Raw genomic sequence first — 24,750 nt, 5'->3', positions numbered from 1 at the left:
ACAACCAGCTCTGAAGCTGCCATGTTATGGTTGATTCACCAGTCCTTACAGTATTTGGTAAGTCTCATGCCAGTCAATAAAAGCAGTCACATACACTGCAGGGTGCAGGCCTTGATGCTCCCTGGGCCCTGCTTGTCTGCTGTGAGATCCGTGTATGTTATAACTGCTTTGCAGTCAGTATCTCAGTGATTGGTTTGTTTATGGATTTTAATACGGAAGTACAGCATGGTTGAGGACTTGTCATAATTTAGGACTGTTGTGTGGCAGCGCAAGGTTTCCTGAGCATACTTAAAGCTTCAGATCTCGGTACAAATTAGCTGCCTAGTGGGGTTTTTTGAGATAGCTTGCTTTGTTGTTAGAAAATAAATCCAGTATGAGCGGTTTTGTTGGAAGAGTGCTTCCTACAAATGTGTACTGGAGAAAGGCATGCTAACTATAGAATTCTTACTGTTTGGTTCGCTGTCATTAAGCACAGATGTGGATTATTTTAAGTAAGTCTTTTGGATATAACAGAACTCAATAATGGTGCTTATCAAATGAAAATATATGCTGTAAGCCCAACAAAAAAATAAATGCATGGTGTATTTGGGGAAAAAAAATCTAACCTTGTATGAAATGTAAATATACAAGATGTTTTAATTTATTGGCTCTTCCTGAGGTTGTTTTTGTTTTAAAAAAAACCCAAACCCAAGAAGTGGTTTCACTGTTTCAGACCCTTGTGTATCTCAGTTGCTCTTAGACTCCATATTGTCAGAGAATGTAGTTGAGAATGCAGAGCTGATTTGCTGTGTTGTGCTCTCTAATTCTTTTTTTTTTTTGTAGGCTCGAAATGTCAACACGGGTGAGCTAGCAGCAATTAAAGTAATAAAACTAGAACCAGGTAAGTATTTTGTACATGAAATAGGCCACAGAAACTAAATATTTTGGTGCTTAAGATACAATTGTACAAAATTGAGTCCACTTACTGAAAGAAGGGATAATTGTTGCCCTTTAGTGTAGGAGAAAATACAGTGTTCTAAAAAATAACAAGTATGACAAGCGAGGTAAGAGAGGAAAAAACGTAACTAGAAAACAGTTAAAGGAAAGCTGATTAAAATTTCGGCAAGTTGTGGTTTTTTTCTTTAGTACTATGTTTTCAACCCATGTGATACAAAACCCTGTACAGAACAAAAGAAAAGAGGAAGCCAGCAAGGCAGAAAACTCACCTGGAGAGAACGTAGAGGGAGAAATGAAAAGAAGGAAGGGTGTAATAATAGGTGAGCATTAGTATCCAGGAATTGAGTATATTTCCAGAAATTCTCTTGGAGGCTCTGATTAAGACATCATTGTACGCTAGCTTTATGCTTGAACTGTGCTTATGTTGTGATTTCACAAAGTACATATGCCCTACAGATCAGTTATCAGCCTGCAAATGCTGTTCTATTAATATGGCTAGACTTGTTGAACAAGAGTACAGTAATCTGGGAAGTAAAATGTCATAACTGTTTTAACTCATAACTGTTTTTATTCTGTTTCAAGATTTAATGTTGGGGGTGGGGAAATATTTTGACTATTAGCTGGTTTGATCCTTAAGGTCTCTGCAGGCAGGAAGGGAAAGAAGTTGCTACTTTCTTCCATTTTTTTCCTCTTACAATTCTGGAAGTGATTAGAAATGTTAGACTTTGGCCTGTTCAGGACGCTGGTTGGGAGAGTCCCTTGGGAGGCCGTCCTGAAAGGCAAAGGGGTCCAGGAAGGCTGGGCCTTCTTCAAGAAGGAAGTCTTAAGGGCGCAGGAGCGGGCTGTCCCCGTGTGCAAGTTAAGACCAGCTGGTGGGGAAGATGACCGGCCTGGCTGAATAGGGAGCTTTTATGGGGACTCAGGGGAAAAAAGGAGAGTCTACCGCCTTTGGAAGAAGGGGCAGGCAACTCAGGAGGAGTACAGGGATCTTGTTAGGTCATGCAGGGATGAAATTAGAAAAGCAAAAGCCCAGCAAGAAGTTAATCTGGCGAATGCTGTAAAAAATAATAAAAAATGTTTTTATAAATACATCAGCAATAAAAGGAGAGCCAAGGAGGATCTCCATCCCTTGCTGGATGTGGGGGGGGGAACATTGTCACCGAGGACAAGGAAAAGGCCTTTATTTAAGGCCTGTATTTAACGCCGCCTTTGTCTCTGTGTTTAACAGCCAGACCAGTCATCCCCAGGGTGCTCAGGCCCCTGAGCTAGAGGATAGGGATGGGGACCAGAATGGAGCCCTCATAGTCCAGGAGGAAGCAGTTAATGACCTGCTACACCACCTGGACACTCACAAGTCTATGGGGCCGGATGGGATCCACCCGAGAGTACTGAGGGAGCTGGCAGAGGAGCTTGCCAAGCCACTTTCCATCATCTATCAGCAGTCCTGGTTAACAGGGGAGGTCCCTGATGACTGGAGGCTTGCCAACATGACGCCCATCTACAAGAAGGGCTGGAAGGAGGACCTGGGGAACTACAGGCCTGTCAGCCTGACCTCGGTGCCGGGAAAGATTACGGAGCAGTTGATATGGAGTGAACTCAACAGGCAAGTGCAGGTCAACCGGGGGATCAGGCCCAGCCAGCATGGGTTCATGAAAGGCAGGTCCTGCTTGACCAGCCTGATCTCCTTTTATGACCTGGTGACCCGCCTGGTGGATGAAGGAAAGGCTGTGGACGTCATCCACCTGGACTTTAGCAAAACTTTTGACACTGTCTCCCATAATATTCTCCTTGGGAAGCTGGCAGCTCATGGCTTGGACGGGCGTAGTCTTCGCTGGGTAAAAAACTGGTTGGGTGGCCGAGCCCAGAGAGTAGTGGTGAATGGAGTTGAGTCCAGTTGGTGGCCGGTCACGAGCGGTGTTCCCCAGGGCTCTGTTTTGGGGCCAGCCTTGTTTAATATCTTTATCAATGATCTGGATGAGGGGATTGAGTGCACCCTCAGTAAGTTTGCAGATTGGGTGGGAGTGTCGATCTGCTGGAGGGTAGGATGGCCCTGCAGAGGGACCTGGACAGGCTGGACCGATGGGCCAAGGCGAACTGTATGAGGTTTAACAAGGCCAAGTGCCGGGTCCTGCAGTTCGGTCACAACAACCCCATGCAACGCTACAGGCTTGGGGAAGAGTGGCTGGAAAGCTGCTTGGCCGAAAAGGACCTGGGGGTGTTGGTAGACAGCCAGCTGAACGTGCGCCAGCAGTGTGCCCAGGCGGCCAAGAAGGCCAACAGCATCCCGGCTTGTATCAGCAATGGTGCGGCCAGCAGGAGCAGGGAGGTGATTGTTCCCCTGTACTCGGCGCTGGTGAGGCCGCACCTGGAATACTGTGTCCAGTTCTAAAGTGTACATCCATCATGGTTCCTTTATTCACACTGAAAGTTGTAGTCTTGGAGTATCTTGTCTAGTTCTGCTGCTTTGGCTTATGTCCGTTCCCATTGCTGCAGTACTTGGCTGTGCATAATGTGGGTTACCAGTCCAGCTAAGACAAGCAGCTGTGCTGTGTCTCCCTATGGAACTGTAAAGATAAAACAGGGAAGGAGACGTGTATAGTGGGGAAAGAACCATAGGACTCAGCAGACTCAGATGATGTCAACCTTTAAGATAAGTAGTATTTTAGTAAGACTCAGAGAATTGTGCTGTGTGTGTTCCCTGAGCTGTGGCTGGAGCCTGGGAATGCGCTGCACCTGGGGTAACTTGCCCTCATGCTGTGCTGATGGGGCAAACAATTGGCATCTTGCAGCTGAATCAGATATTTCTGGCAGCCTTTGGATACCTGAGTGGTGCACAGAGAATGCGCTCTAGCTACCCTCTGTTTGCTCAGCGAGCTCAGTTTCTCTCTGTAGTTGTCGCTTCCAGTTGTGGTAGAGGCTTGACTCCCGGCAGACGGGCGGCGTCCATGCTGCAGAAGCATGGCGCTGGCTTTCTTTGCAAGTTTTGCAGACTGGGGAGAGTGTGAAGACTGAGGGTTAATAATGTTTAGGCACTTACTCTAAAGCTTAGGCTGCTTTCACGTTTTGGATGCAATGAAAACACTGGTCAAATCCTGGAGGAATCGTGTCCTTTCACAGAGATACCTGTCCATACGTGAAAATAATTTCTTGTTTGCTCTTCCGCATTTGCCCATATAAAGGACTAGCCAGGATACAGCAAGCCATCAGCAATACACCATGGATAGTAGACAGTCTGTTGCAGTGTTAACTTGCAGCTCATGGTTTGAAATTTGGTTTCAGTTAAATAAAATACATGTGAATATCTGATTTCTGGTTAAAAATTACCAAATGGTTAGGTCACCAGTATGTTGATGTATTGGGAGAAACTTAAAACGTATTTTCTTAGGTAATAGCTTGGCCAGTTCTCTTAGAATTTGTTGTGTTACATTTGAAATTTATTAGCAGCCATATCTGAGAAGTGATTGTGGATTGTGACAACTGATAAATATGAGCTTAGTGTCTATATTCTTAACTTTTTAGACAATAGCTTTGGCTTCTGGTTTAAAAGCTCTTTTGAGTTACGCTGAAGTGTGCTACAGCAGCACACTAAAAGGAGAATTTTGACATACTTCGAATTTTCCTGTTTTTTCAACTTGCTTATAGAGTCTCTTAAGATTCATGAAGTTAAATGGTTATTTTAGGCCTTCAGGCTTATTTTAACTATGAAGTCCTTGCAGTTAGAGTGAGTTGTTTTTTGTGAACTGTGTATGTCTAGTAACTAAACAAACTTCAGAAGAACTTCTTTGGAAATAACATGCCAGACTAGCTATAATTTGCCCTTACGACTTAAGGAATTTCAGAAGAGCCCCAGTGTAAGGTACTGAACTGAAAAAGAGCATTTGATATGTATTCAAAAAAAAAAAAAAAGGGCCATCAAATACCTGTTACCAGCATTCTCTTGCATCTTGATGTCTTTCTTGTTTCTTGCCTTCCCTCTTTAACTTACCTACAAAACCCCTGCACAACACTCCCAAAACAAAAATGCCTCTGGGAAACATGTTGGGGTTTCAATTTTGTACATGATTTTCTCAGTGTACACATCTGATAAGAACCTTTTACAGAAAGTCAGGGACAACTGAGGTACCAAATAGTAAGACTCAGATAAATGCCACATCTATGTCACTGTTTTATCTTGACATAAGTTATCCACAGTCCATAAATTTATGTGCTTACTGAGTTTACTGAAAAGTTGCAGCAGCAGCATGCTATTGAATGGTTTTTGCTCAGGAAGTTGAACTAATAGGTGTTGGACATATGGCCAAAAATAGCAAAGTTTTGTCATGTTTTTAAGAACCTGGGCTGTTGGCAGGGCGTATGCAGATGGACACCGTGGGGTCTCGGGGGAAATAAAGACTTTAGAAAGAGCTATGGCCAATATCATAAGAGGTATCAGATAGCAGATGTGAGGTCCATCTGGCCCAGAATGAAACTTCTTAAGAACATAGTTACTTATTGCTAAGCCCTTGCTAATAAATATTAATTTACATCTGCTTTATATGTCTGTGAAACTGGCAGGTAATTAGTTTTAATTACTTAAAATGTTTATTTTATAAACGTACTGAAAGTCTAGTTGAGATGTGAGTATGAATATTCACTCTTCTGCTTTTCAGGAGAAGATTTTGCTGTTGTGCAGCAGGAAATCATTATGATGAAAGACTGTAAACATCCAAACATTGTTGCTTATTTTGGCAGCTATCTCAGGTATAGTTTGTTTCTTTTGCTCACTTAAAAATGCCTCTCTATCTCCTTGTAAAGTACAGGTCTGTAAGGTGACTTTAGGCAAAACATAATTTACCAAATAAGTATTATCCACTTGTATGGTTTGTTTTTTCATTTACCTTAAAATCTGTTCTGTTTACTACAGTGTGTCTCTATAAATAACATTTCTCTTAGCAGAATCTTTCAGTGACCATGTAGTCATGTTTCCTTGGAAGTGAGTTGTTTAAAAGCTTTGAATTTAATACATAAATGGAAAATTAAGCAGAAGTATGACAAATATGAAAAAGAGTCTGTGTATATAGTATTTTTAAAATCTGTTTCAGTAAAATGTCTCTTAAATTTGCAAAACTTTGGGAAGTATAAATATTGCATAATACAGACAGAGTTCTCAGAAATGTTCTGACTTAATTTTACATGCCAAGACCAGTTGTCTGAGAACTCAAAATTGAATGTTATGGGGAAATAAGGAGGAAAAAAAATTGTTGTTTTTTTCCTTGCTTAAGTGTAGTAGTGCTATGTTAAGGTTTAAAGATAATTTTGTACTGAAGTACCTAAGAGTGTAAACTGTGCAGCCTTTAAAAAGTCCACTGGTGATTTGTGTTTTGGATTTGTTTTGAAATCTAAAAATGATTAATATTTTAGCTCTTTTATCTTTGCTTTTCTCTCTTGAGCTGCAGAGTTGTTTAGGACACCTAATGTAGTATATGTAAATTGTTCTGGCTCATTATTCTTTTGTGTAATACCTTTTGTAAGGTATTATGCTTACTTGTTACAAGTACAGTATACTCATACTCCGTACAAAGTCTCAGGATGGAGAAAATTGATGGCTAGCTTCTAATAACATTTGCTATTATAATTCTTTTTAATACATCCTGATAAATGTTTTATGCTAGTTATAGCAATTGCTTGATATTCAAGGACTGGACCTTTTAATGTTGGATTTTGTGAACCTAACATTGTCATAATCTTAGGCATATCATGCCATGTAATAAAAAGCTTTTAAAAGGCTCTGAAAAGTTATGATGCTCTTTACAGCGGAGGCTTCTCATTGCTTTTGAGTATTCACATATCTTCTGTCTGCATGGGGACAATAGAGGTGGGACATGGTAGCTCTGTGTATTTTGAAGGTTTCTAGATCCTATTAATAATGGGAAGATGCCAAGTTGACTTACTCATATGTGTACTAGACTTCAGCAACTCCAGCTGAAATTCTGCAAGATGGCTGTGTGCTGCAGCCAAAAGCTTTTCATCAGCATAGGCCAAGTGCTCCTTAATCTTCCTCCCAACCTCAAAGCCTGCCTTTGTTTGGGAAGAGAGCACCTTTTTGTATGTTAAGATGTCCTCCACTGCACGTGATTACTTTATTTGTACTTGTCTGCAGTACTGGGAAGAAAGTTGTGTCCACGTTTTTCTTGATGTGTGACGGGCTCCACAAACCTCATAAACCTTTTCAGAAGACAAATTTAGAAGAAAGAAGTGAGGAATGGCAGAGGGGGGAGGGCTGAGGCTCTGCAGTGCTGTTGAAGTTACCCAGAGCTGTTTTTCTAACATATGAACTTCTGACCAGAATGTGGTGGTTCCATTTGTGTTTGTTTCTGGAGGTGAGATTATTTGCATTGTAGAAGCACTGACAAATGTATGCAGTTGTCTTACCAGCTGCTTCTTCTAACTAGTCATAGTGGGAACAGATTGCCTAGTATAACTAATAGAAAAGCTGTTTCTGGTGATTTTTTCAGATTTCATGTGAAAACAGACTGTGAACAGACACTGTTGTTGCATTCAACTTTCTTTAAAATTTTTAGATTGAAATGGTGCCTCTTCTCATGATGCTGTATTCAGGCTGGGGATGCTTTTTTAAAAATCAGTTTTCCTCTTGTCTCAGGGTATCAAAAAATACCTTTGTAGACCCAGAATTAAATTTTGGCAAATACAGTATATATTTTGGCACTCTCTTGTGAACTTGCTTGGTCCCCTCCCCTTTCTTTGGTGCAGTGCTTCTCTTTTGTCTGGGCAATCAAATGTCTGTCTTTGAGGCCTCTCATTGTCTGACCTTTTGTTTTCGAAGTATCTTTCAATGCTGAGAACAATAAGAAAAATACCATCATCCTATACTTGGCACTCATCAGCGTATTGTTCCCCATGTTTTTCTTCTGTTTATGTATGGATTTTTCAGACAGTCATATTTCTGCCTTATTAGCCTAGGTGTTAAGTTGCAGACATTAAATGGTACTGTTGATCCTGTCTCTGTTTTGTTTGCTGTGCTTGCCTTATGCTTATACACAGACAACTGTGTACGCTGTTACTGTTGATTACATGGATCTTCACCTGCCTCAAAGCACTTAGGCACAGTAATAAAAGGCTAGATAACACATTAGAAATGCAATCTCCTCTTTTGATCCTCATGTTTTTTTCTTTTTTTGTAGGGCTTTTCCACACTGGGAAGCTAATGCCCAGTAAGCAAAAGTGTGAATTCGCAGCACTTACCTACTTTAAGTCTCTTACTTTGTGGGTGCTCTGCTGCTGTCCCAAGGCTGCTGGGGTTGTCCTGGCTTTTTCCCACTTCCATGCTGCTGCTGCTGTTGGCATCAAACAGGATGCAGCCACATGGGAAAGAGTGGCTTTCATGAGCCCAGTGCTCCCAAAAGTGTCCCTATCTGAGTCCTGCATCACTGTGGGGAATAAACAAGGGGCTTGCAGATGTCTGTCTCTTCAGTACTTCTTTCTCATTTATGTTCTGTTGCTGCCATTGCTCATTCTCTTTTCTTTCACAGGTAGTCACATTGCTTCTGTGTCTGACTTTGATCAGTTATTTCAGTGGAAAGCCTTTGTATTATTTCAAGCGATGCTTTAATTAACCCCTAGAAATGTATGTAGTTAACAGCCAGGGACTTCTGTTGCTTTAAAACCTCTGTAATGCCTGAACAATATATTTCCCACCCCCAGAGGAAGCAGCTGGGGCATAACTTTGAGGACCATGTGGACTATGGACATAAAAGGGGAGGAGATCAAAGAAAGACAGTTCTTCCTTGGAACAGGAACTATTCTAGCTGTTACCTGCTCATGAGGAATACTTGCAATTTGCAGCTCAGGGGATAAGCTTGACACTTACATCATTGCCTTGCAATACACTTCCACAAATGTTGGCACTGCCCACAGGAGCGTCTCGGCTTTTCTAGTAGAGCCTTATGAATGCAAGAAGCCCAAGACCAGGGGTCACAGGCAAGCTGCAGAACAATCATTAGTCTTTCCTTTGGTTGTCATGTGTCCCAGTCTGCCCTGAGGTGGTTGTATGTGATTTTTTTTCCTGTGTGTTTTGATGGCCAGAAATGACTAGGTGAGTACTAGATTTTCTGCTCTCCAAAATACCTTTCTGTGGCCACACGTGGTACATCTGTTTTACCAGTGAAAATTACTAAGTGAAAACAGAATTTAGTGTCCATAATAGAAGATACCTTTGAATCCTTCAGCCCGTTGTCTATTCTTGGAAAGCACCTTTTATGGAGGTATAATGAGTCAAACTGAATTGATTCCCTTAGTTAGAGGAATCTAAAGAACTCCCCTCTGACCCCTGCCACCAAAAATATCCATAGGTATTTTTGAGGGAAAAGACTTCATCTGGGTACTTACCCACAGTATGGGCTCCGCCCTGCCTAGCTTTGACTAGAGCACTAGTTTTACTCCATTTGTTGTGAAAGAAATTGAGTTGAGAGAGATTGCTAGAGCTTTTTGCTTTGGGTTTGGTTTTTTGTTTGTGTTAATTCCTCTGCTCTGAAAAAAGTGGAGGAGAAGTGAAAATGAGGAAGAAATGAGAACCCACATGTTTTCTCTCTGCTCTCAGTAAAAACGTATTTCATTTTCACAGCAGATCTTGAACAAAAATCAGTGTGCATGTTTCACTAATACTGTTTTTATTACTTCAATAAACCCTGGAATATTTTGGGTGTTTCATTAGTTACTGTTTTGACAGTGACATATCACATAAAGATTAAATCATTAATTATTTGACTTGTACTTTTCATAATACAGAGCTTGTTATGTTGTGCTTTATAATGTTTGAATCCTCTGACTTATCTTTTATAAGTGCTGTTTTCAAATCTGACAGCTAATGAATGGTTTTGTTCACTTTTTAGACGAGACAAGCTATGGATTTGCATGGAGTTTTGTGGAGGTGGCTCTCTACAGGATATTTATCATGGTACGTCAAGACTGTAGTTTCTTAAAATCTAAGTAAAGCTTAGTTTAAAAAATGGAGATGATTACAGTGTTTTGGAATCAGAGAGGAGGAATCCTAAATTTAGTATCCATAATAATCCACTGAAGGTCAATTTTAGCTTATGTATTTACATAATTGGTTGGGTTTGGTTTTTTTAAACAAAATTAGCTATAGTGTGGGGTTTTTTGAGCAGCAGAAGTTAATTCCTTCAGTAGCTCATATACCCATCACTACTTTTCAAAAGCTGTAAAATCAGACAATATTGTATTGTAAAACAAACAAACAAAAAAATCCTGATGGGCTGTCTTACTTCATAGCCATTTTGTTTCTAAGGTTTTGAACTTTGCTTTAGTATAATTTATACCACTGCCTACAGATACTAGATAAGTGCATTGATTAGCATGGCATGGATGTTCTTGTCCTTTGTAAACAGTGATCTTTTGTATGTTTGTATAGCAGTAGTGCCACGAGGGTCCCTTTTTTTTTTTTTTTTTTTTAATGCTGGATGTATGACATGTGAAAAGCAAAGGTGGCCTATATATTTGCTTTAAGCAATATATAGTGCAGTGAGTGGTCAAAGAAACAAGGGGTGGGGGTGAATCTGTTGCATAAAGAGAGGATCAGTCAAGTGATTGCTAGTTTTCAAGAGACAAAATCAGTTTTGAAGTATTTTATTGCCTTGGAATTAAAACTTGCTTCGGAAAGGAGTATGCCAGAAGTGAGTAGTGGCTCTGTGGTTCTCAGGTGATGTTTTTCAGACAGGAAATCCATCCATATTCTAAATTGTGAAGATTTTACATGTTCCAATCTTCACATCCTTCTCTTGTGCATAAACAGCATGTATACCTTTTTACATTTAACTTTTGTGCAATTAAAACAAGGCATCAGTTCACAAGTTCACACCATGCTCATGGTGTAGTCATTTGAGCATGGCCTTGTTGATCCTTTACATCTTTGCTAGTGTTGATAAAAGCATCATGTCTAACAGGCTTTGTTATGTAGAACACCTGTAGAGTAGGAAATGAGCTCATGCCACATAAATGCCTGAACAGATGTCGTACAGGAGCGGTTTCCTGTTGCAGCTGATTTTTGGCTTCTCTGCTGGTAGTTAAGAGTTGAAGGTTCTTTTCAGATCTTAATTATGTTCCAAAGGGTCTTATTCCAATTGAACTATAGGCCTCTGTAATCTTAAGTCATTTAAGTTAATCAGAATTAAACTTTTCAAACATACATGCCTAGAAAGATGTACTCTGGATGCTAATATATTTAGTCTTATGTGGGTTTGGAGCTTTTCTTTCAGAAAAGGGAAGCTGGATCTAGACCTCTTTTGAAGATATATATTGCATGATATTAATTTATATTATGGTTGTGGGTTTTGTAGAAGCTAAGCAGTTAGGTGCTTAAATCTTGTTTCACTTTTAACTCCCTACTCCTTCAGTTTCATTTGAGAAATCCCATCCAACTTTTCTATTTGTTTTCTCTGCAAAACCTGAGAAGCTTGCAGTGAGGACTGCATTTCCTGGTCTTAAAACCATTAATTTCAGGATCAAAGTCCAGTGACTGGGGACAAGTCACAGGCCATGCCTTGCTTCTGTTCAGTGTTTGGTTTACGTATTTGTTCAGAATTTAATTGTTTTCTTTTAAGAGACTTGAGTGAACTGGGGCACCAGAGGGAGAGGGAGACTCCTGCTTTCCCTTGGGAAGCTGCTGAGCCTGCTCAAAGGGAGAGTTTGAGAAGGTGCATGGTGTGGCAGGCCCAGGAGCAACAGTGCTGGTAGCTCATGCAGAAAAGGGTTGAGAAGCTGCAGAGAGCAGATCGCATGGCTGCAGGGAAGAGAGGCCAGGTTGCATGGCAGCGGGAAGGACTGAAAGAGCAGGTCGCAAAAAGTGGAAGGAACTTCCTAGGGTTCAAAGGGGACCGAGCAGAGTTTGCTGCAGCTCTGAGTCAGTGGGTTGGAAGTCCAGCCCTGCATAAATCGCTGCTTCTGTTTCTTCTTAATTACTTTGGGATTTATATATGGAGGGAGTTAGTAGTTTCCATTCCAATGGGACTAGACACTTTTGAGTTCAAAAAATGTTTGGTGGTCTAAGGGGGTGCTCAATCTGGGGGAAAGTCTAAGCACATTTACTTTGAGACTTCTAGTGTAAGATCCTATCAGTGTGAATGGAAGTAATTGAGGTATGGGTTTGGAATGGGCAGTATCTTACCTGATTTTGAGAAATTTTTTTTTCCCTTCTATTTCAGTGACTGGACCACTTTCAGAACAGCAGATTGCCTATGTTAGCAGAGAAACACTACAGGTAGTGTGTTCTCAGGTTCTTGTGGTTGACTCTTAATGTAAAAGTATTAAAAGCTAAAAATAAAAGCTACAAAAAATTTGTGATGCCATGGAAGTACAGTGTTTGGATGGCTTAGCATTTTTCTGAGACTTTTGAGGAGGTCCTGTATTATAGCCTAGAACTGATCTGTATAACTGCATAACCTCAAATTATCCTGGATTGTCTGAAGAAAACTGTCATCATCTTTCTGCTGCTAATTTTTTTTCCTTTTTAAAAAAGGAGGGAAGCAGCACATTTATCCGTATTTGTGGCATAAATTAGTTACCACAAGTTTCCTAAATTAAAGGTTCAATTCACCATTAAAACTTAATCAGAAATGTCTTTTTTAGTGAATGTCTTGCTTCCATGTGAGAGAGCAGTTCTTGGCTTCTAGTGAATGCGAATCTGTTGAATGCCATCAGTTGAGAGCTGCTGCCTCTCTCAAACAGTCTCTCAAGATAGCTCTGTGCCTGAGCCAGGTCCCTTGCATGCCACTTAGCATCTCTGTATGCTGTGCCAGAGATTGCTGACTTCTGACTTACAGGATATGGCATTTGTTTTTCCTTACAGTGAAGTCTTACATGATATCTGGGAGTGTTTTGGTTTTTGAACCTTTAAACCCTTTTGTTCTTATAGAATCATAGAAAGGTTTGGGTTGGAAGGGACCTTTAAAGGTCATCTAGCCCAACCCCCCTGCAGTGAGCAGGGACAGCTTTAACTAGATCAGGTTGCTCAGAGCCCCATCCAACCTGACCTTGAATGTTTCTAGGGATGGAGCCTCCACTACCTCTCTGGGCAACCTGTGCCAGTGCTTGACCATCCTCGTTGTAAAAAACTTCTTCCTTATATCCAGTCTAAATCTATTCTTCTTCAGTTTAAAACCATTACTCCTTGTCCTGTCACAACAGGCCTTGCTGAAAAGATTGTCCCCATCTTCCCTATAGGCCCCCTTTAAGTACTGAAAGGCTGCAATAAGGTCTCCTCGCAGCCTTCTCTTCTCCAGGCTGAACAACCCCAACTCTCTCAGCCTGTCCTTGTAGGAGAGGTGCTCCAGCCCTCAGATCATTTTTGTGGCCCTCCTCTGGACCCGCTCCAGCAGGTCCATGTCCTTCTTGTGCTGAGGGCCCCAGAGCTGGATGCAGTACTCCAGGTGAGGTCTCACCAGAGCAGAGTAGAGGGGCAGAATCGCCTCCCTCAACCTGATGGCCACGCTGCTTTTGATGCAGCCCAGGATTCGGTTGGCTCTCTGGGCTGCAAGTGCACATTGTTGGCTCCTGTCCAGCTTTTCATCTACCAGTACCCCCAAGTCCTTCTCTGCAGGGCTGCTCTCAATCCCTTCATCCCCCAGCCTGTATTGATATCGGGGGTTGCCCTGACGCAGGTGCAGGACCTTGCACTTGGCCTTGTTGAACCTCATGAGGTTCACACAGGCCCACGTCTCCAGCTTGTCCAGGTCCCTTTGGATGACATCTTGTCCTCCTGGCGTGTCAACCGCACCATTCAGCTTGGTGTTGTCTGCAAACTTGCTGAGGGTGTACTCAATCCCACTGTCTATGTCACTGATGAAGGTGTTAAATAGCACCGGTCCCAGTATGGACCCCTGAGGGATACCACTTGTCACCGGTCTCCATGTGGACATCAAGCCATTGACCACTACCCTCTGGATGCGACCATCCAACCAATTCTTTATCCACTGAACACCCATCAAATCTGTATCTCCCCAATTTAGAGAGAAGGATGTTGGGGGGGACCATGTCGAATGCTTTACAGAAGCCATTAAAACCATTACCCCTTGTCCTGTCACTACAGGCCCTACTGTCTGTCCCCATTTTTCTTATAAGCCCCCTTTAAATATTGAAAGGCCACAATAACGTCTCCCCAGTGTTGTCTCTTCTCCAGGCTAAACAACCCCAACTCTCAGTCTTTCTTCATAGGAGAGGTGTTCCATCCCTCTGACCATTTTTGTGGCCTTCCTCTGGACCTGCTCCAACAGGTCCATGTCTTTCCTGTGCTGAGGGCTCCAGAGCTGAATGCAGCCCTCCAGGTGAGGTCTCACCAGAGTGGAGTAGAGGGGCAGAATCGCCTCCCATGCTTTTTTTGATGCAGCCCAGGATATGGTTGGCTTTCTGGGCTGCAAGTGTACATTGCCAGGTCATGTTGAGCTTCTCATCAACCAACATTCCCAAGTCCTTCTCTGCAGGGCTGCTCTGAATCCATCCCCCAGTCTGTGTTGATACTGGGGGTTGCCACAACCTTCATGAGGTTCACATGGGCCCACTTCTCGAGCTTGTCCAGGTCCCTCCGAATGGCATCTTGTCCCTCAGGCGTGTCAACTGCACCACTTAGCTTGGTGTCATCTGCAAATTTGCTGAGCGTGCACTTGATCTCACCATCAATGTCATTGGTGAATATATGGTACTGGTCCCAATACAGACCCCTGAGGGACACCACTTGTTACTGATCTCTATCTGGACATTGAGCTGTTGACCACTATTCTCTGGATGCGACCATCCAGCCAATTCCTTATCCACCGAATCCGTAATCTTCTCAGAGTATGGAGGAGTGTTTCAATAGTCTAGAAGGGAATTTATAAAATCATAATTTATTGTGTGGGAAGATTTCTTGGTTAATATATGTAAATTACTCGTGAGAAGGGAACTTGCTACTTTGTATTTGTTTTCTAAGTGTCATCCATGGACCCATCTTTGTATATTTTAAAGTTGTCTGTAAGTACATGCTTATAACACTCTGACCAAATATAATGTATATAGTTTCTGATATCTTATTGTAGCTTATAATGCAGCAGTCACTCTTCCTAGTAAAAAGTCTTGAGAATATAGGCCATCTGTCCATCCGTAAAAGTAATTTGTCCAATGTTAATTTTTAGCTGTAAGTTTCCATGAATCCGGAGTTTCACTTGAATGCCTAAAGTTAGCGTTCGATCTCCATATTTAGAAGCCCATTAAATTGTCTGTTTTCAAAAAACACTATCAGTTCTTGTTGGAATCAGTGAGACTGATTCTGAAAATATAGGTCCTTTAAATATGGCCTTTAAAGTACCTGCCTTCAGACGTTCAGTTTTGAAAATGGCGGCCTCAAATTCTTCCAGGACAGTGGTAAAAATAAGTGAGTTGTTGGGCTTTCTGTGCCAGTAGCATCCAGAGATTTAAATGCGAAGAGTGTACACGTGACTATTCTAGTTAATGCCAGTCGTTGCAATGGTCAGGTAGATGCTTTGATTAATTACACTCTGTACCAAAAGCAAATCGAGTCCAATTTTGGGGTCTGCATGCATGCCTGCAGTGAGGACTCTCAAACACCGTTGGACCAACTGGGTATTGTTAATAATTTCCTCCAGAGAAACAGGTTAAAACATTTGTGAGTGGGTTTTTTCCCCTTTTTTAGTTTATTTAAGGAGTTGAATTTCACGACTGAGTAGCACTTCAGCTACATTGCATACAGGTTTTCATGAACTGACAAAAAAATACCCCCAAACTATATCTTCAGTAGTACTGTCGTCTGTCTGTACAATATCATTCACTTGAAAATCTCAAGTACCAAGTCATGTAAGTAATTGTTTCCTCATTTTTCCTGTTGGTATATTTAGGACCATCCATGAAAATGCTGATAATTGAAAACAATCCCACGTTATTTTTGCAATCAACTCAGTGATGTCTTTTATGAGCTGGCAAAAAAAAATTTCTGTGTTGACATGGGTATCTCCCATGAAAATGTAGTCTTTATGGAGGTTCATGACTGCAGAGCAAGGAAGATATTTATTTGTCATTTTACCCCGGAAGAGAATTTTAGAGATAAGCCTCGAGTGTCAAAAGTAATGTGCTCTGTGATCTGTCATGCAGGGATTCAGTTTCATAGAATTCTTCCAGAATTTAAACTTAAAGTTTCTAATTCATGTTGAGTCCTAAAATGCTTTGGTACTGTCATCAAGACCCAGAAAGACAGCCTAATGCTTGTGCAGAAATCCATGAATTAGTGTTGAAGTCCTGTGTTAGACCCAAAGCACTGCCTGCTAGCATGCTTCTAAACTTAATTGAAGTGTATAATGATATAGAAGATAACGGCACTAGGTATCCTGTGATCTGACTGCTGAATAGGAGGCTGTTCGGCAATTTAAAAGTAATTAACTTGGTCTAAAAAGGTGATAGTTACCGTGTCCAGAGGAAAACTTGTTCGGGGAATGCTTTTCTTACAACAGATGTGGTGACTTTCCGTCTATCCTGTGTTTTAGATATTATGCTACTACATGTATTGGATTTGCAAATGCGGCTTGAATACACTGAAATATAAGAATGTTCTTTGGTCAGTGAGTCATTTAGATGATTGAATTGGATCCTAAATATGTCTGGTAATTAAATAAGAAATTTGTATAAAATGAAAAACATTGGACTAAATTATTATCTAAATATTTTATGCAGGGATTATATTATCTTCACAGTAAAGGAAAAATGCACAGAGATATAAAGGTAAGTAAAACCTGAAGGGAATTGTGGTGTTTTTAAAATAGGCTACATCTCCTCTGATGGGTCTTTACTGTTATTTATCAATTTTGGGGATATTTAAAAATATCTAGGGTTTTTCTATCTATTAGAATAAAACAAAATTTTCTGCCCAAGGTAAGAAAAAAAACCTTTCTTTAAAATGCATGCATAGAAATAGTTTGTTCTTTTAATTGGAGCCAAACATACTATTTATTTGGATCAGTGCTGTAAAATTTAGGCATCAGCTAGTGTTGAGATGGCTGCAAGGGTGTGCTCTATGCAAAAGGAGAGGTTTGGTCTTTCCCACACCTTTCCAAGAAGCTCGATGTATCCTTCTCTTTGAACCAGAGCAGAGCTGTTGCTTTGGCTTCTTACTTCTTTCCAAACTCTTCCTTGCTCAGACTGCAGCTTAAAGTTGGCAGGCTTCCTCCTGGAAATCTGACAGTAAATTATCATATTCCTTTGTGTTGGGGGGAGTGGGAGGGTGGGTGTTTGCTTTTGTTTGTTTGGGTTGTTTTCACACTAGGGATGTAGTGTACTTAGTAGCTTCAACTCTAGATGCCTTAATGCAGCCTGATTCCAAGTTGTTCTAATTGACTACAGAAGGATATTTGTGTTTTGAGCAATCATAAAAATAATTTCTGAATGAAAGATTACTTTGGACAGAAAAATTAAACATTTTTCATTATACTTTATAGAACGCAAAATTATGCTTGTAAGGGTACAGTGCATAGATACTTGTTTCTAAACAGAACTGTGCTGATAAAAAATGCTTACTGTGCTTACATAGAGGTTTTGTTTTGTTTTTTTTTTTTTTTTTAAAAAAAAGCTGTTCTCATGAGCGTGGAAAAATACTATCTTCATCTATCTGCAGATCTCCTGGCTGTTGAATTATGTTTGCTTCCTTCAATAGCTAAGTTATGCATTTGGAGTATTTGTCCTGTTTGTCTTGAAAGGCAAACGAGGTCAAGAGCATGTTAACTGGACTGTCGCACTGTTTACCAAGGTCCATTTATAAGGCTCATTAACTATACTTGTGCAATGTTTGCAAAAGTAAGCTGCATTTTACTGCAGGCCTGATTTTTTTCTTCTCTGTGAAAAGCCATAATCTGTAAAAACATAGGGTTTTTCTGGAGGCCCATCTGTGCTGCCTTTCCATCTAGTTCATGGGCAGTGCTGACATTTGCAGCTATGTTTAGCCAGGTCCAGCCTTCACTCAACTCAACCTGTACCTGGTTTCAGTCTTTAGGTCAGGTTTGTTTTCAGGACTTTTATGTTGTAATTTTATGGTACCAACGACTGCTTTGGGTTAGTTTTGATTATTGAACTGAACTGAGTGGTACATAGCCACAGAACAGCGAACTCTTCAAATCTAGCACTAACAGAATCTCTGTTGCATAAGGACGGAAATAGTTTTGCTAACCACTTTAATATCAAGGCAGGTCCTTAAGGCTATAATTATAATTATTGTGGCTCTCAAACAAGACAAACCCAGCTCCTACATATGAAAAGAAAGTCAATTTACTTCCGCTTTGACCTTTAGAGTTCCTGTTTCCTTTCAGTCAGTGTAAATAGAAAAAAAGTAAGAATTCATCAGCATAGGCAAGTCATCATATTCTGCTTTTTGAGAGGGTTTTGTGTACAATGGAAACTCTGTAGCACCATACACTAGAGAGTACTAAACTAAAAAATAATTTTTAAAAATAAGTTTCTTTGTATAACAGAATGGCAACTTGCTAATTTCACAAACATTTCCTTGGTAAGGCTGCAGATTTCTTGAACACACAATCCTTGGTTTGTCTTTGGCCCCTAGTTTACCATAAGATCTCACACAGTATTTTTTTAACTATGGTGTCAGAGGAATCTGCATGTTTTAATTCAAGTATGCTTACTTTTTTTTAAGGGAGCAAACATTCTTTTAACGGATAATGGACATGTAAAATTAGGTGAGTTAATACAATTTAGTGTTACTAACATTTTTATGTGCTCTAAGAAGCAGTCTTCTGTATTTTGTTTAATGATGTAATGGTTCATGTAAGGAATTAGTGAATATCGGAATTCTTTTTCTCTTGCTGGTAATATCTAACTGTTGCACCGTGCAATTAGTATCTGAGGAGTAATTGGAGTAGTTTTGGAACACTGAGGTAAAAGACTTTCTGATGTTGTAAGGGGGAGGTAAAAATCAAATCACAGGTTTTTACAAATTTTTTAATAAAATGGACCATCCAGAGTGCTTAAGTGTGAAATGTACCTTGAAGGGTTATCTGGAAGAATCTTTTGGATAATACTAAATGATGTATTTTATCATATTAAAATGCTGCATGTAACTGTTAGGACTTCTGTGCTAGCCTGTTCTTTCTTGTGTTGATGAAGGGCATGTTTGTGTGCAGCCTCCATATTTGGCAGGCGACTGAGAGGAGCTGACCAACGGTATCTGAGATAACCAAGTTTCAATTATTTGCTTTTGTTATTTTGGTTTTTTGTTAAATATTTCCAGTATATTTAAGAAACTCTTACAGTTGGGAAACCAGACTTGTGTTCATTAACAATTAATTACATCAAATCAGTTAATAACTGTCATTTTGGTTTTGCTTTTTTTAATAGCTGATTTTGGAGTATCTGCACAGATAACAGCTACAATTGCCAAAAGGAAATCATTCATTGGCACCCCGTATTGGTAACTGTGTTTTGTGTGGCCATTAATATAATAGTAATATATAGAATACTGTTGAAAAATTTTGTTAAAAGCATGCTATGTCACTTTCTGGGTAGACTAATCACTAAAGGCTATGTCAGACTTTCTGGTGATCATATCTGTATTACTTATGCTAAATCCTGAATTAGCTGAGTATTAGAGAAAATGCTCTAATGCTCTGAAAAACTTAAAGGTTGCCTGTGTGCTACTATCACTGTTGACTAATATATCTCAATTTAGTCAAACTTAATACTGTCAACAATTTTGCTGGTTTTTAACTCTAATCTTAAATTTCTTTTTCTTCCCTGATTTTCCATTTTGGTATTTTATGTTTCTTCCCTTCCACCCTAGATAGGTCTTTTCTGCAACTCTTCAGTTGATAATGAGTTTCATTTGTTTGTCTCCACAGATTCTTCTGCCACTTGTGAAATGTTTCCCCTAAGCCATTTTCTTCCCCCACACCCCATTTGCCTAAACTGTTTGAATTCAAACGTACATTCCTATTCTATCTATACTGCATCTTTATTCTTCCCTCAGTAAACTAGTTTGCATAATTTTGTTTTCTAAAGTTCAGCATTTTATTTTCTCCTCTTTGTACTGGAAGTGGTTGTTCCCTTTTGCCCTAAGTAAATGACACACATTCTTCACTGTAAAATAGCACTTCTGTTGTACGTTTCCCAGAAAGATAGTCAAAATTCTGTTGCCTGACAGCATAGTAGTTACACGATAAAAATGTATATAATGAAAAAAACCCTACATTCAAGTATTCAGTCTTGAAATAGTCACGCACAACATTTTTAGCATTGTTCTGCAGTGTAAGTCACGCCAAGGCATGGATTCACTTCCCTTTCAGAATAACACAAACACACATCAGTCATGATTGTATAATTGGTTTGTGTATCTCTTTCCTAAGATGTCTGGGTGACTTTAGTCCTGGCCAGTATCACTGTGTAACTTCCAAATTGTGCCAGGCTTCTCAAATGATGTGTCGTAACCTTAAACAATAACTTTGAAAGCGTTATACAGGTTAAATGCTAATGAAAAGCATCAGTTTTTCTTCGCAAAACTTCTCAGAGAATTGAGAGGAGAAGCAAGGAAGCAAAATTGTTGAGATTGTGGAGAAGAAAATTCAGTTGGAAACAGGCAGTGCGAAGGTTTTAGTGATCATTAGAGGTTTCTGGGCAGGTAATGGTATGGTGCTTGGATGGAAGAGAAATGAAGGGCAAAACTGCTATGCAGTGTCCTTAGTTCTAGTAACCGTGCCGTTTACCCTTGTGCTCCTCCATGTCCTTCTGAAGTTAACCCATGTTCTCCCTCTACCTTGGTAGCTGCCTCCTTTTTGATTTAGAGTGATTGGGGTTTTTTTTAATGAACTCACGAAGAAATGTATGTAAATATAGTTTAACTATGCAAACTTCAAATAAGTTGTGCCACCAAACCTGATGATGTTTTCAGATCTACAAATAAGGATATCTGTGTTTAATGCATCATTTGAGATGCTGCCTGCTGCTTTACTGGAGCACTCATTAAGTGACGTTCATCTGTCTTGCCTATACTGAGTTACATCTCCAGTTCCACTGCTACTTTTCATAGAATCATAGAATTGTTTAGGTTGGAAAAGACCTTTAAGATCATCCAGTCCAACCATTAACCTACACTATCAAGTCCACACTAAACCAGTCAAGGGTAGACTAGACTAAACCATGTCCCCAAGTGCCACATCTACCCGTTTTTTGAACGCTTCCAGGGATGGTGACTCCACCACCTCTCTGGGCAGCCTGTTGCAATGCTTGACTACCCTCTCCGTGAAGAAATTTTTCCTAATATCCAACCTAAACCTCCCCTGGCACAGCTTGAGCCCATTTCCTCTTGTCCTATCTCTAGTTACTTGGGAGAAGGGACCAACACCCACCTCACTACAACCTCCCTTCAGGTAGTTGTAGAGAGCGATAAGGTCTCCCCTCAGCCTCCTCTTCTCCAGACTAAACAACCCCAGTTCCCTCAGCCACTCCTCATAAGGCCTCTGCTCCAGCCCCTTCACCAGCTTTGTTGCCCTTCTCTGAACACGCTCCAGCACCTCAATGTCTTTCTTGTATTGAGGGGCCCAAAACTGGACACAGTATTCCAGGTGCGGCCTCACCAGCGCCGAGTACAGGGGAACAATCACCTCCCTGCTCCTGCTGGCCGCACCATTGCTGATACAAGCCGGGATGCTGTTGGCCTTCTTGGCCGCCTGGGCACACTGCTGGCGCACGTTCAGCTGGCTGTCTACCAACACCCCCAGGTCCTTTTCGGCCAAGCAGCTTTCCAGCCACTCTTCCCCAAGCCTGTAGCGTTGCATGGGGTTGTTGTGACCGAACTGCAGGACCCGGCACTTGGCCTTGTTAAACCTCATACAGTTCGCCTTGGCCCATCGGTCCAGCCTGTCCAGGTCCCTCTGCAGGGCCATCCTACCCTCCAGCAGATCGACACTCCCACCCAATCTGCAAACTTACTGAGGGTGCACTCAATCCCCTCATCCAGATCATTGATAAAGATATTAAACAAGGCTGGCCCCAAAACAGAGCCCTGGGGAACACCGCTCGTGACCGGCCACCAACTGGACTCAACTCCATTCACCACCACTCTCTGGGCTCGGCCACCCAACCAGTTTTTTACCCAGCGAAGACTACGCCCGTCCAAGCCATGAGCTGCCAGCTTCCCAAGGAGAATATTATGGGAGACAGTGTCAAAAGTTTTGCTAAAGTCCAGGTGGATGACGTCCACAGCCTTTCCTTCATCCACCAGGCGGGTCACCAGGTCATAAAAGGAGATCAGGCTGGTCAAGCAGGACCTGCCTTTCATGAACCCATGCTGGCTGGGCCTGATCCCCCGGTTGACCTGCACTTGCCTGTTGAGTTCACTCCATATCAACTGCTCCGTAATCTTTCCCGGCACCGAGGTCAGGCTGACAGGCCTGTAGTTCCCCAGGTCCTCCTTCCAGCCCTTCTTGTAGATGGGCGTCATGTTGGCAAGCCTCCAGTCATCAGGGACCTCCCCTGTTAACCAGGACTGCTGATAGATGATGGAAAGTGGCTTGGCAAGCTCCTCTGCCAGCTCCCTCAGTACTCTCGGGTGGATCCCATCCGGCCCCATAGACTTGTGAGTGTCCAGGTGGTGTAGCAGGTCATTAACTGCTTCCTCCTGGACTATGAGGGCTCCGTTCTGGTCCCCATCCCTATCCTCTAGCTCAGGGGCCTGAGCACCCTGGGGATGACTGGTCTGGCTGTTAAACACAGAGACAAAGGCGGCGTTAAATACAGGCCTTAAATAAAGGCCTTTTCCTTGTCCTCGGTGACAATATTCCCCCCCCCACATCCAGCAAGGGATGGAGATCCTCCTTGGCTCTCCTTTTATTGCTGATGTATTTATAAAAACATTTTTTATTATTTTTTACAGCATTCGCCAGATTAACTTCTTGCTGGGCTTTTGCTTTTCTAATTTCATCCCTGCATGACCTAACAAGATCCCTGTACTCCTCCTGAGTTGCCTGCCCCTTCTTCCAAAGGCGGTAGACTCTCCTTTTTTCCCCTGAGTCCCCATAAAAGCTCCCTATTCAGCCAGGCCGGTCATCTTCCCCACCAGCTGGTCTTAACTTGCACACGGGGACAGCCCGCTCCTGCGCCCTTAAGACTTCCTTCTTGAAGAAGGCCCAGCCTTCCTGGACCCCTTTGCCTTTCAGGACGGCCTCCCAAGGGACTCTCCCAACCAGCGTACTGAACAGGCCAAAGTCTGCCCTCCGGAAGTCTATGGTAAAGGTTTTGCTGCCCCTCCTCTTTGCATCGCCAAGAATCGAGAACTCTAGCATATTGCGGTCGCTAAGCCCAAGATGGCCTCCGACCAGGACATCTCCCACAAGCCCTTCTCTGTTTGTAAACAGCAGGTCAAGTGAGGCACCTCCCCTGGTAGGCTCGCTTACCAGCTGCATCAGGAAGTTATCCTCCACACACTCTAGGAACTTCCTGGACTGTTGCCTGTCTGCTGTGTTGTATTTCCAGCAGATATCCAGCAAGTTGAAGTCCCCCACAAAAACAGAGAGACTTCTGCCAGCCGCTTGTAGAACGCTTCATCTATCTCTGCATCCTGGTTGGGTGGTCTATAGCAGACTCCCAACAGGACATCCACCTTGTTGGCCTTCCCCCTCATCCTTACCCATAAGCACTCAACCTTATCATCACCACTGTCGAGCTCTATACAGTCAAAACACTCCCTAACATACAGAGCCACTCTACCGCCTCTCCTTCCCTGCCTATCCCTTCTGAAGAGCTTATAGCCATCCAATGCAGCACTCCAGTTATGAGAGTCGTCCCACCACGTTTCTGTGATGGCGACTATGTCATAGCCATCCTGCTGCACAAGGGCTTCCAGCTCCTCCTGTTTGTTGCCCATGCTATGCGCATTGGTGTAGATGCACTTGAGCCAGGCTGTCGATTTCGCCCCCAGTGTTGCCATGCCACCCCTGGGCTTCTCACTATCGAGTGCTTTTATATCCCCTTCCCCCTTCAAACCTAGTTTAAAGCCCTCTCAATGAGCCCCGCCAACTCATGGATGAGAATCCTTTTCCCCTTTGGAGACAGCTGATCTCCATCAGCCGCCAGCAGGCCCGGTGCCATGTAAACTTCCCCAGGATCAAAAAAACCAAAATTCCACCAATGGTACCAGCCTCTTTTCAAGTGATCTGGACTAACAAAGTTCAAAGCTAAAAGATATTAATGTTTGCAATCTGATATGACTGTTTAGGACAATCAAATCCATAATTCAAAACATTCAAAACATGTGACAATGCCTAGCGAATCATTTTAGGTATTCCTATTTATATGTCAGTTATGTTTGTTAATTTTTTTTCACCTGAGGATGTGAAACTACTTTGTTAACTTAAACGAGGTCTTCTGACATTACAGTGAGGCACGCTTTACAAACAAGGAGTGCTCTGTGCAGAGGTGACAATGAGTCTTCAGGTCTCATGCTTTCAGGATACAAGAAAGCTGATGTTTTGTTACTTTTTTTTTGTTAGAATGCTTCTCTTCAAAGTCAGTTGATCACTTTCTGGGGCAATGTGTGAATTTGGATATTATGTGGATTTTACTGTATATGAATAATTATACCTTGGGCTCTTTGGTTGTTGAGTGGAAGTTTGTTGTGTGCTTGCAAAGAAGTCTGAGACAGATTGGTTTAATCCACTTACTGGTAAATAGCTGTTTTGGAAACTGCCTATTAGTTACTAGGAGATGATTGAGGAAAACTTCATGTATGCATTATGTAACTTTTTACACACATGCATATGTGTGTAT

General features: G+C 41.7%; 1 protein-coding gene across 5 annotated transcripts in view; it reads left to right on the top strand.

The window, feature by feature from the left end:
* The window catches only part of MAP4K3 (mitogen-activated protein kinase kinase kinase kinase 3), a 93,872-nt gene that overhangs the window by 9,186 nt on the left and 59,936 nt on the right, over positions 1-24,750 (top strand). For 3 of the 5 annotated variants that reach the window (XM_075708141.1, XM_075708145.1, XM_075708144.1), the window contains exons 2-8: positions 823-880; positions 5,586-5,676; positions 9,825-9,889; positions 12,153-12,208; positions 16,663-16,710; positions 18,629-18,671; positions 19,330-19,402. In XM_075708141.1, the coding sequence (XP_075564256.1) occupies positions 5,621-5,676; positions 9,825-9,889; positions 12,153-12,208; positions 16,663-16,710; positions 18,629-18,671; positions 19,330-19,402 (341 nt within the window). In that variant the 5' untranslated portion in view covers positions 823-880; positions 5,586-5,620. Of the gene's footprint in view, positions 1-822; positions 881-5,585; positions 5,677-9,824; positions 9,890-12,152; positions 12,209-16,662; positions 16,711-18,628; positions 18,672-19,329; positions 19,403-24,750 lie in introns of those variants that run through there. The other 2 variants (XM_075708143.1, XM_075708142.1) reach the window with 1 other exon arrangement.

This window comes from Pelecanus crispus, chromosome 3 (assembly GCF_030463565.1).
Source record: "Pelecanus crispus isolate bPelCri1 chromosome 3, bPelCri1.pri, whole genome shotgun sequence".
Lineage (NCBI taxonomy): Eukaryota > Metazoa > Chordata > Aves > Pelecaniformes > Pelecanidae > Pelecanus > Pelecanus crispus.
This window is presented reverse-complemented; position numbering and strand designations above follow the sequence as displayed.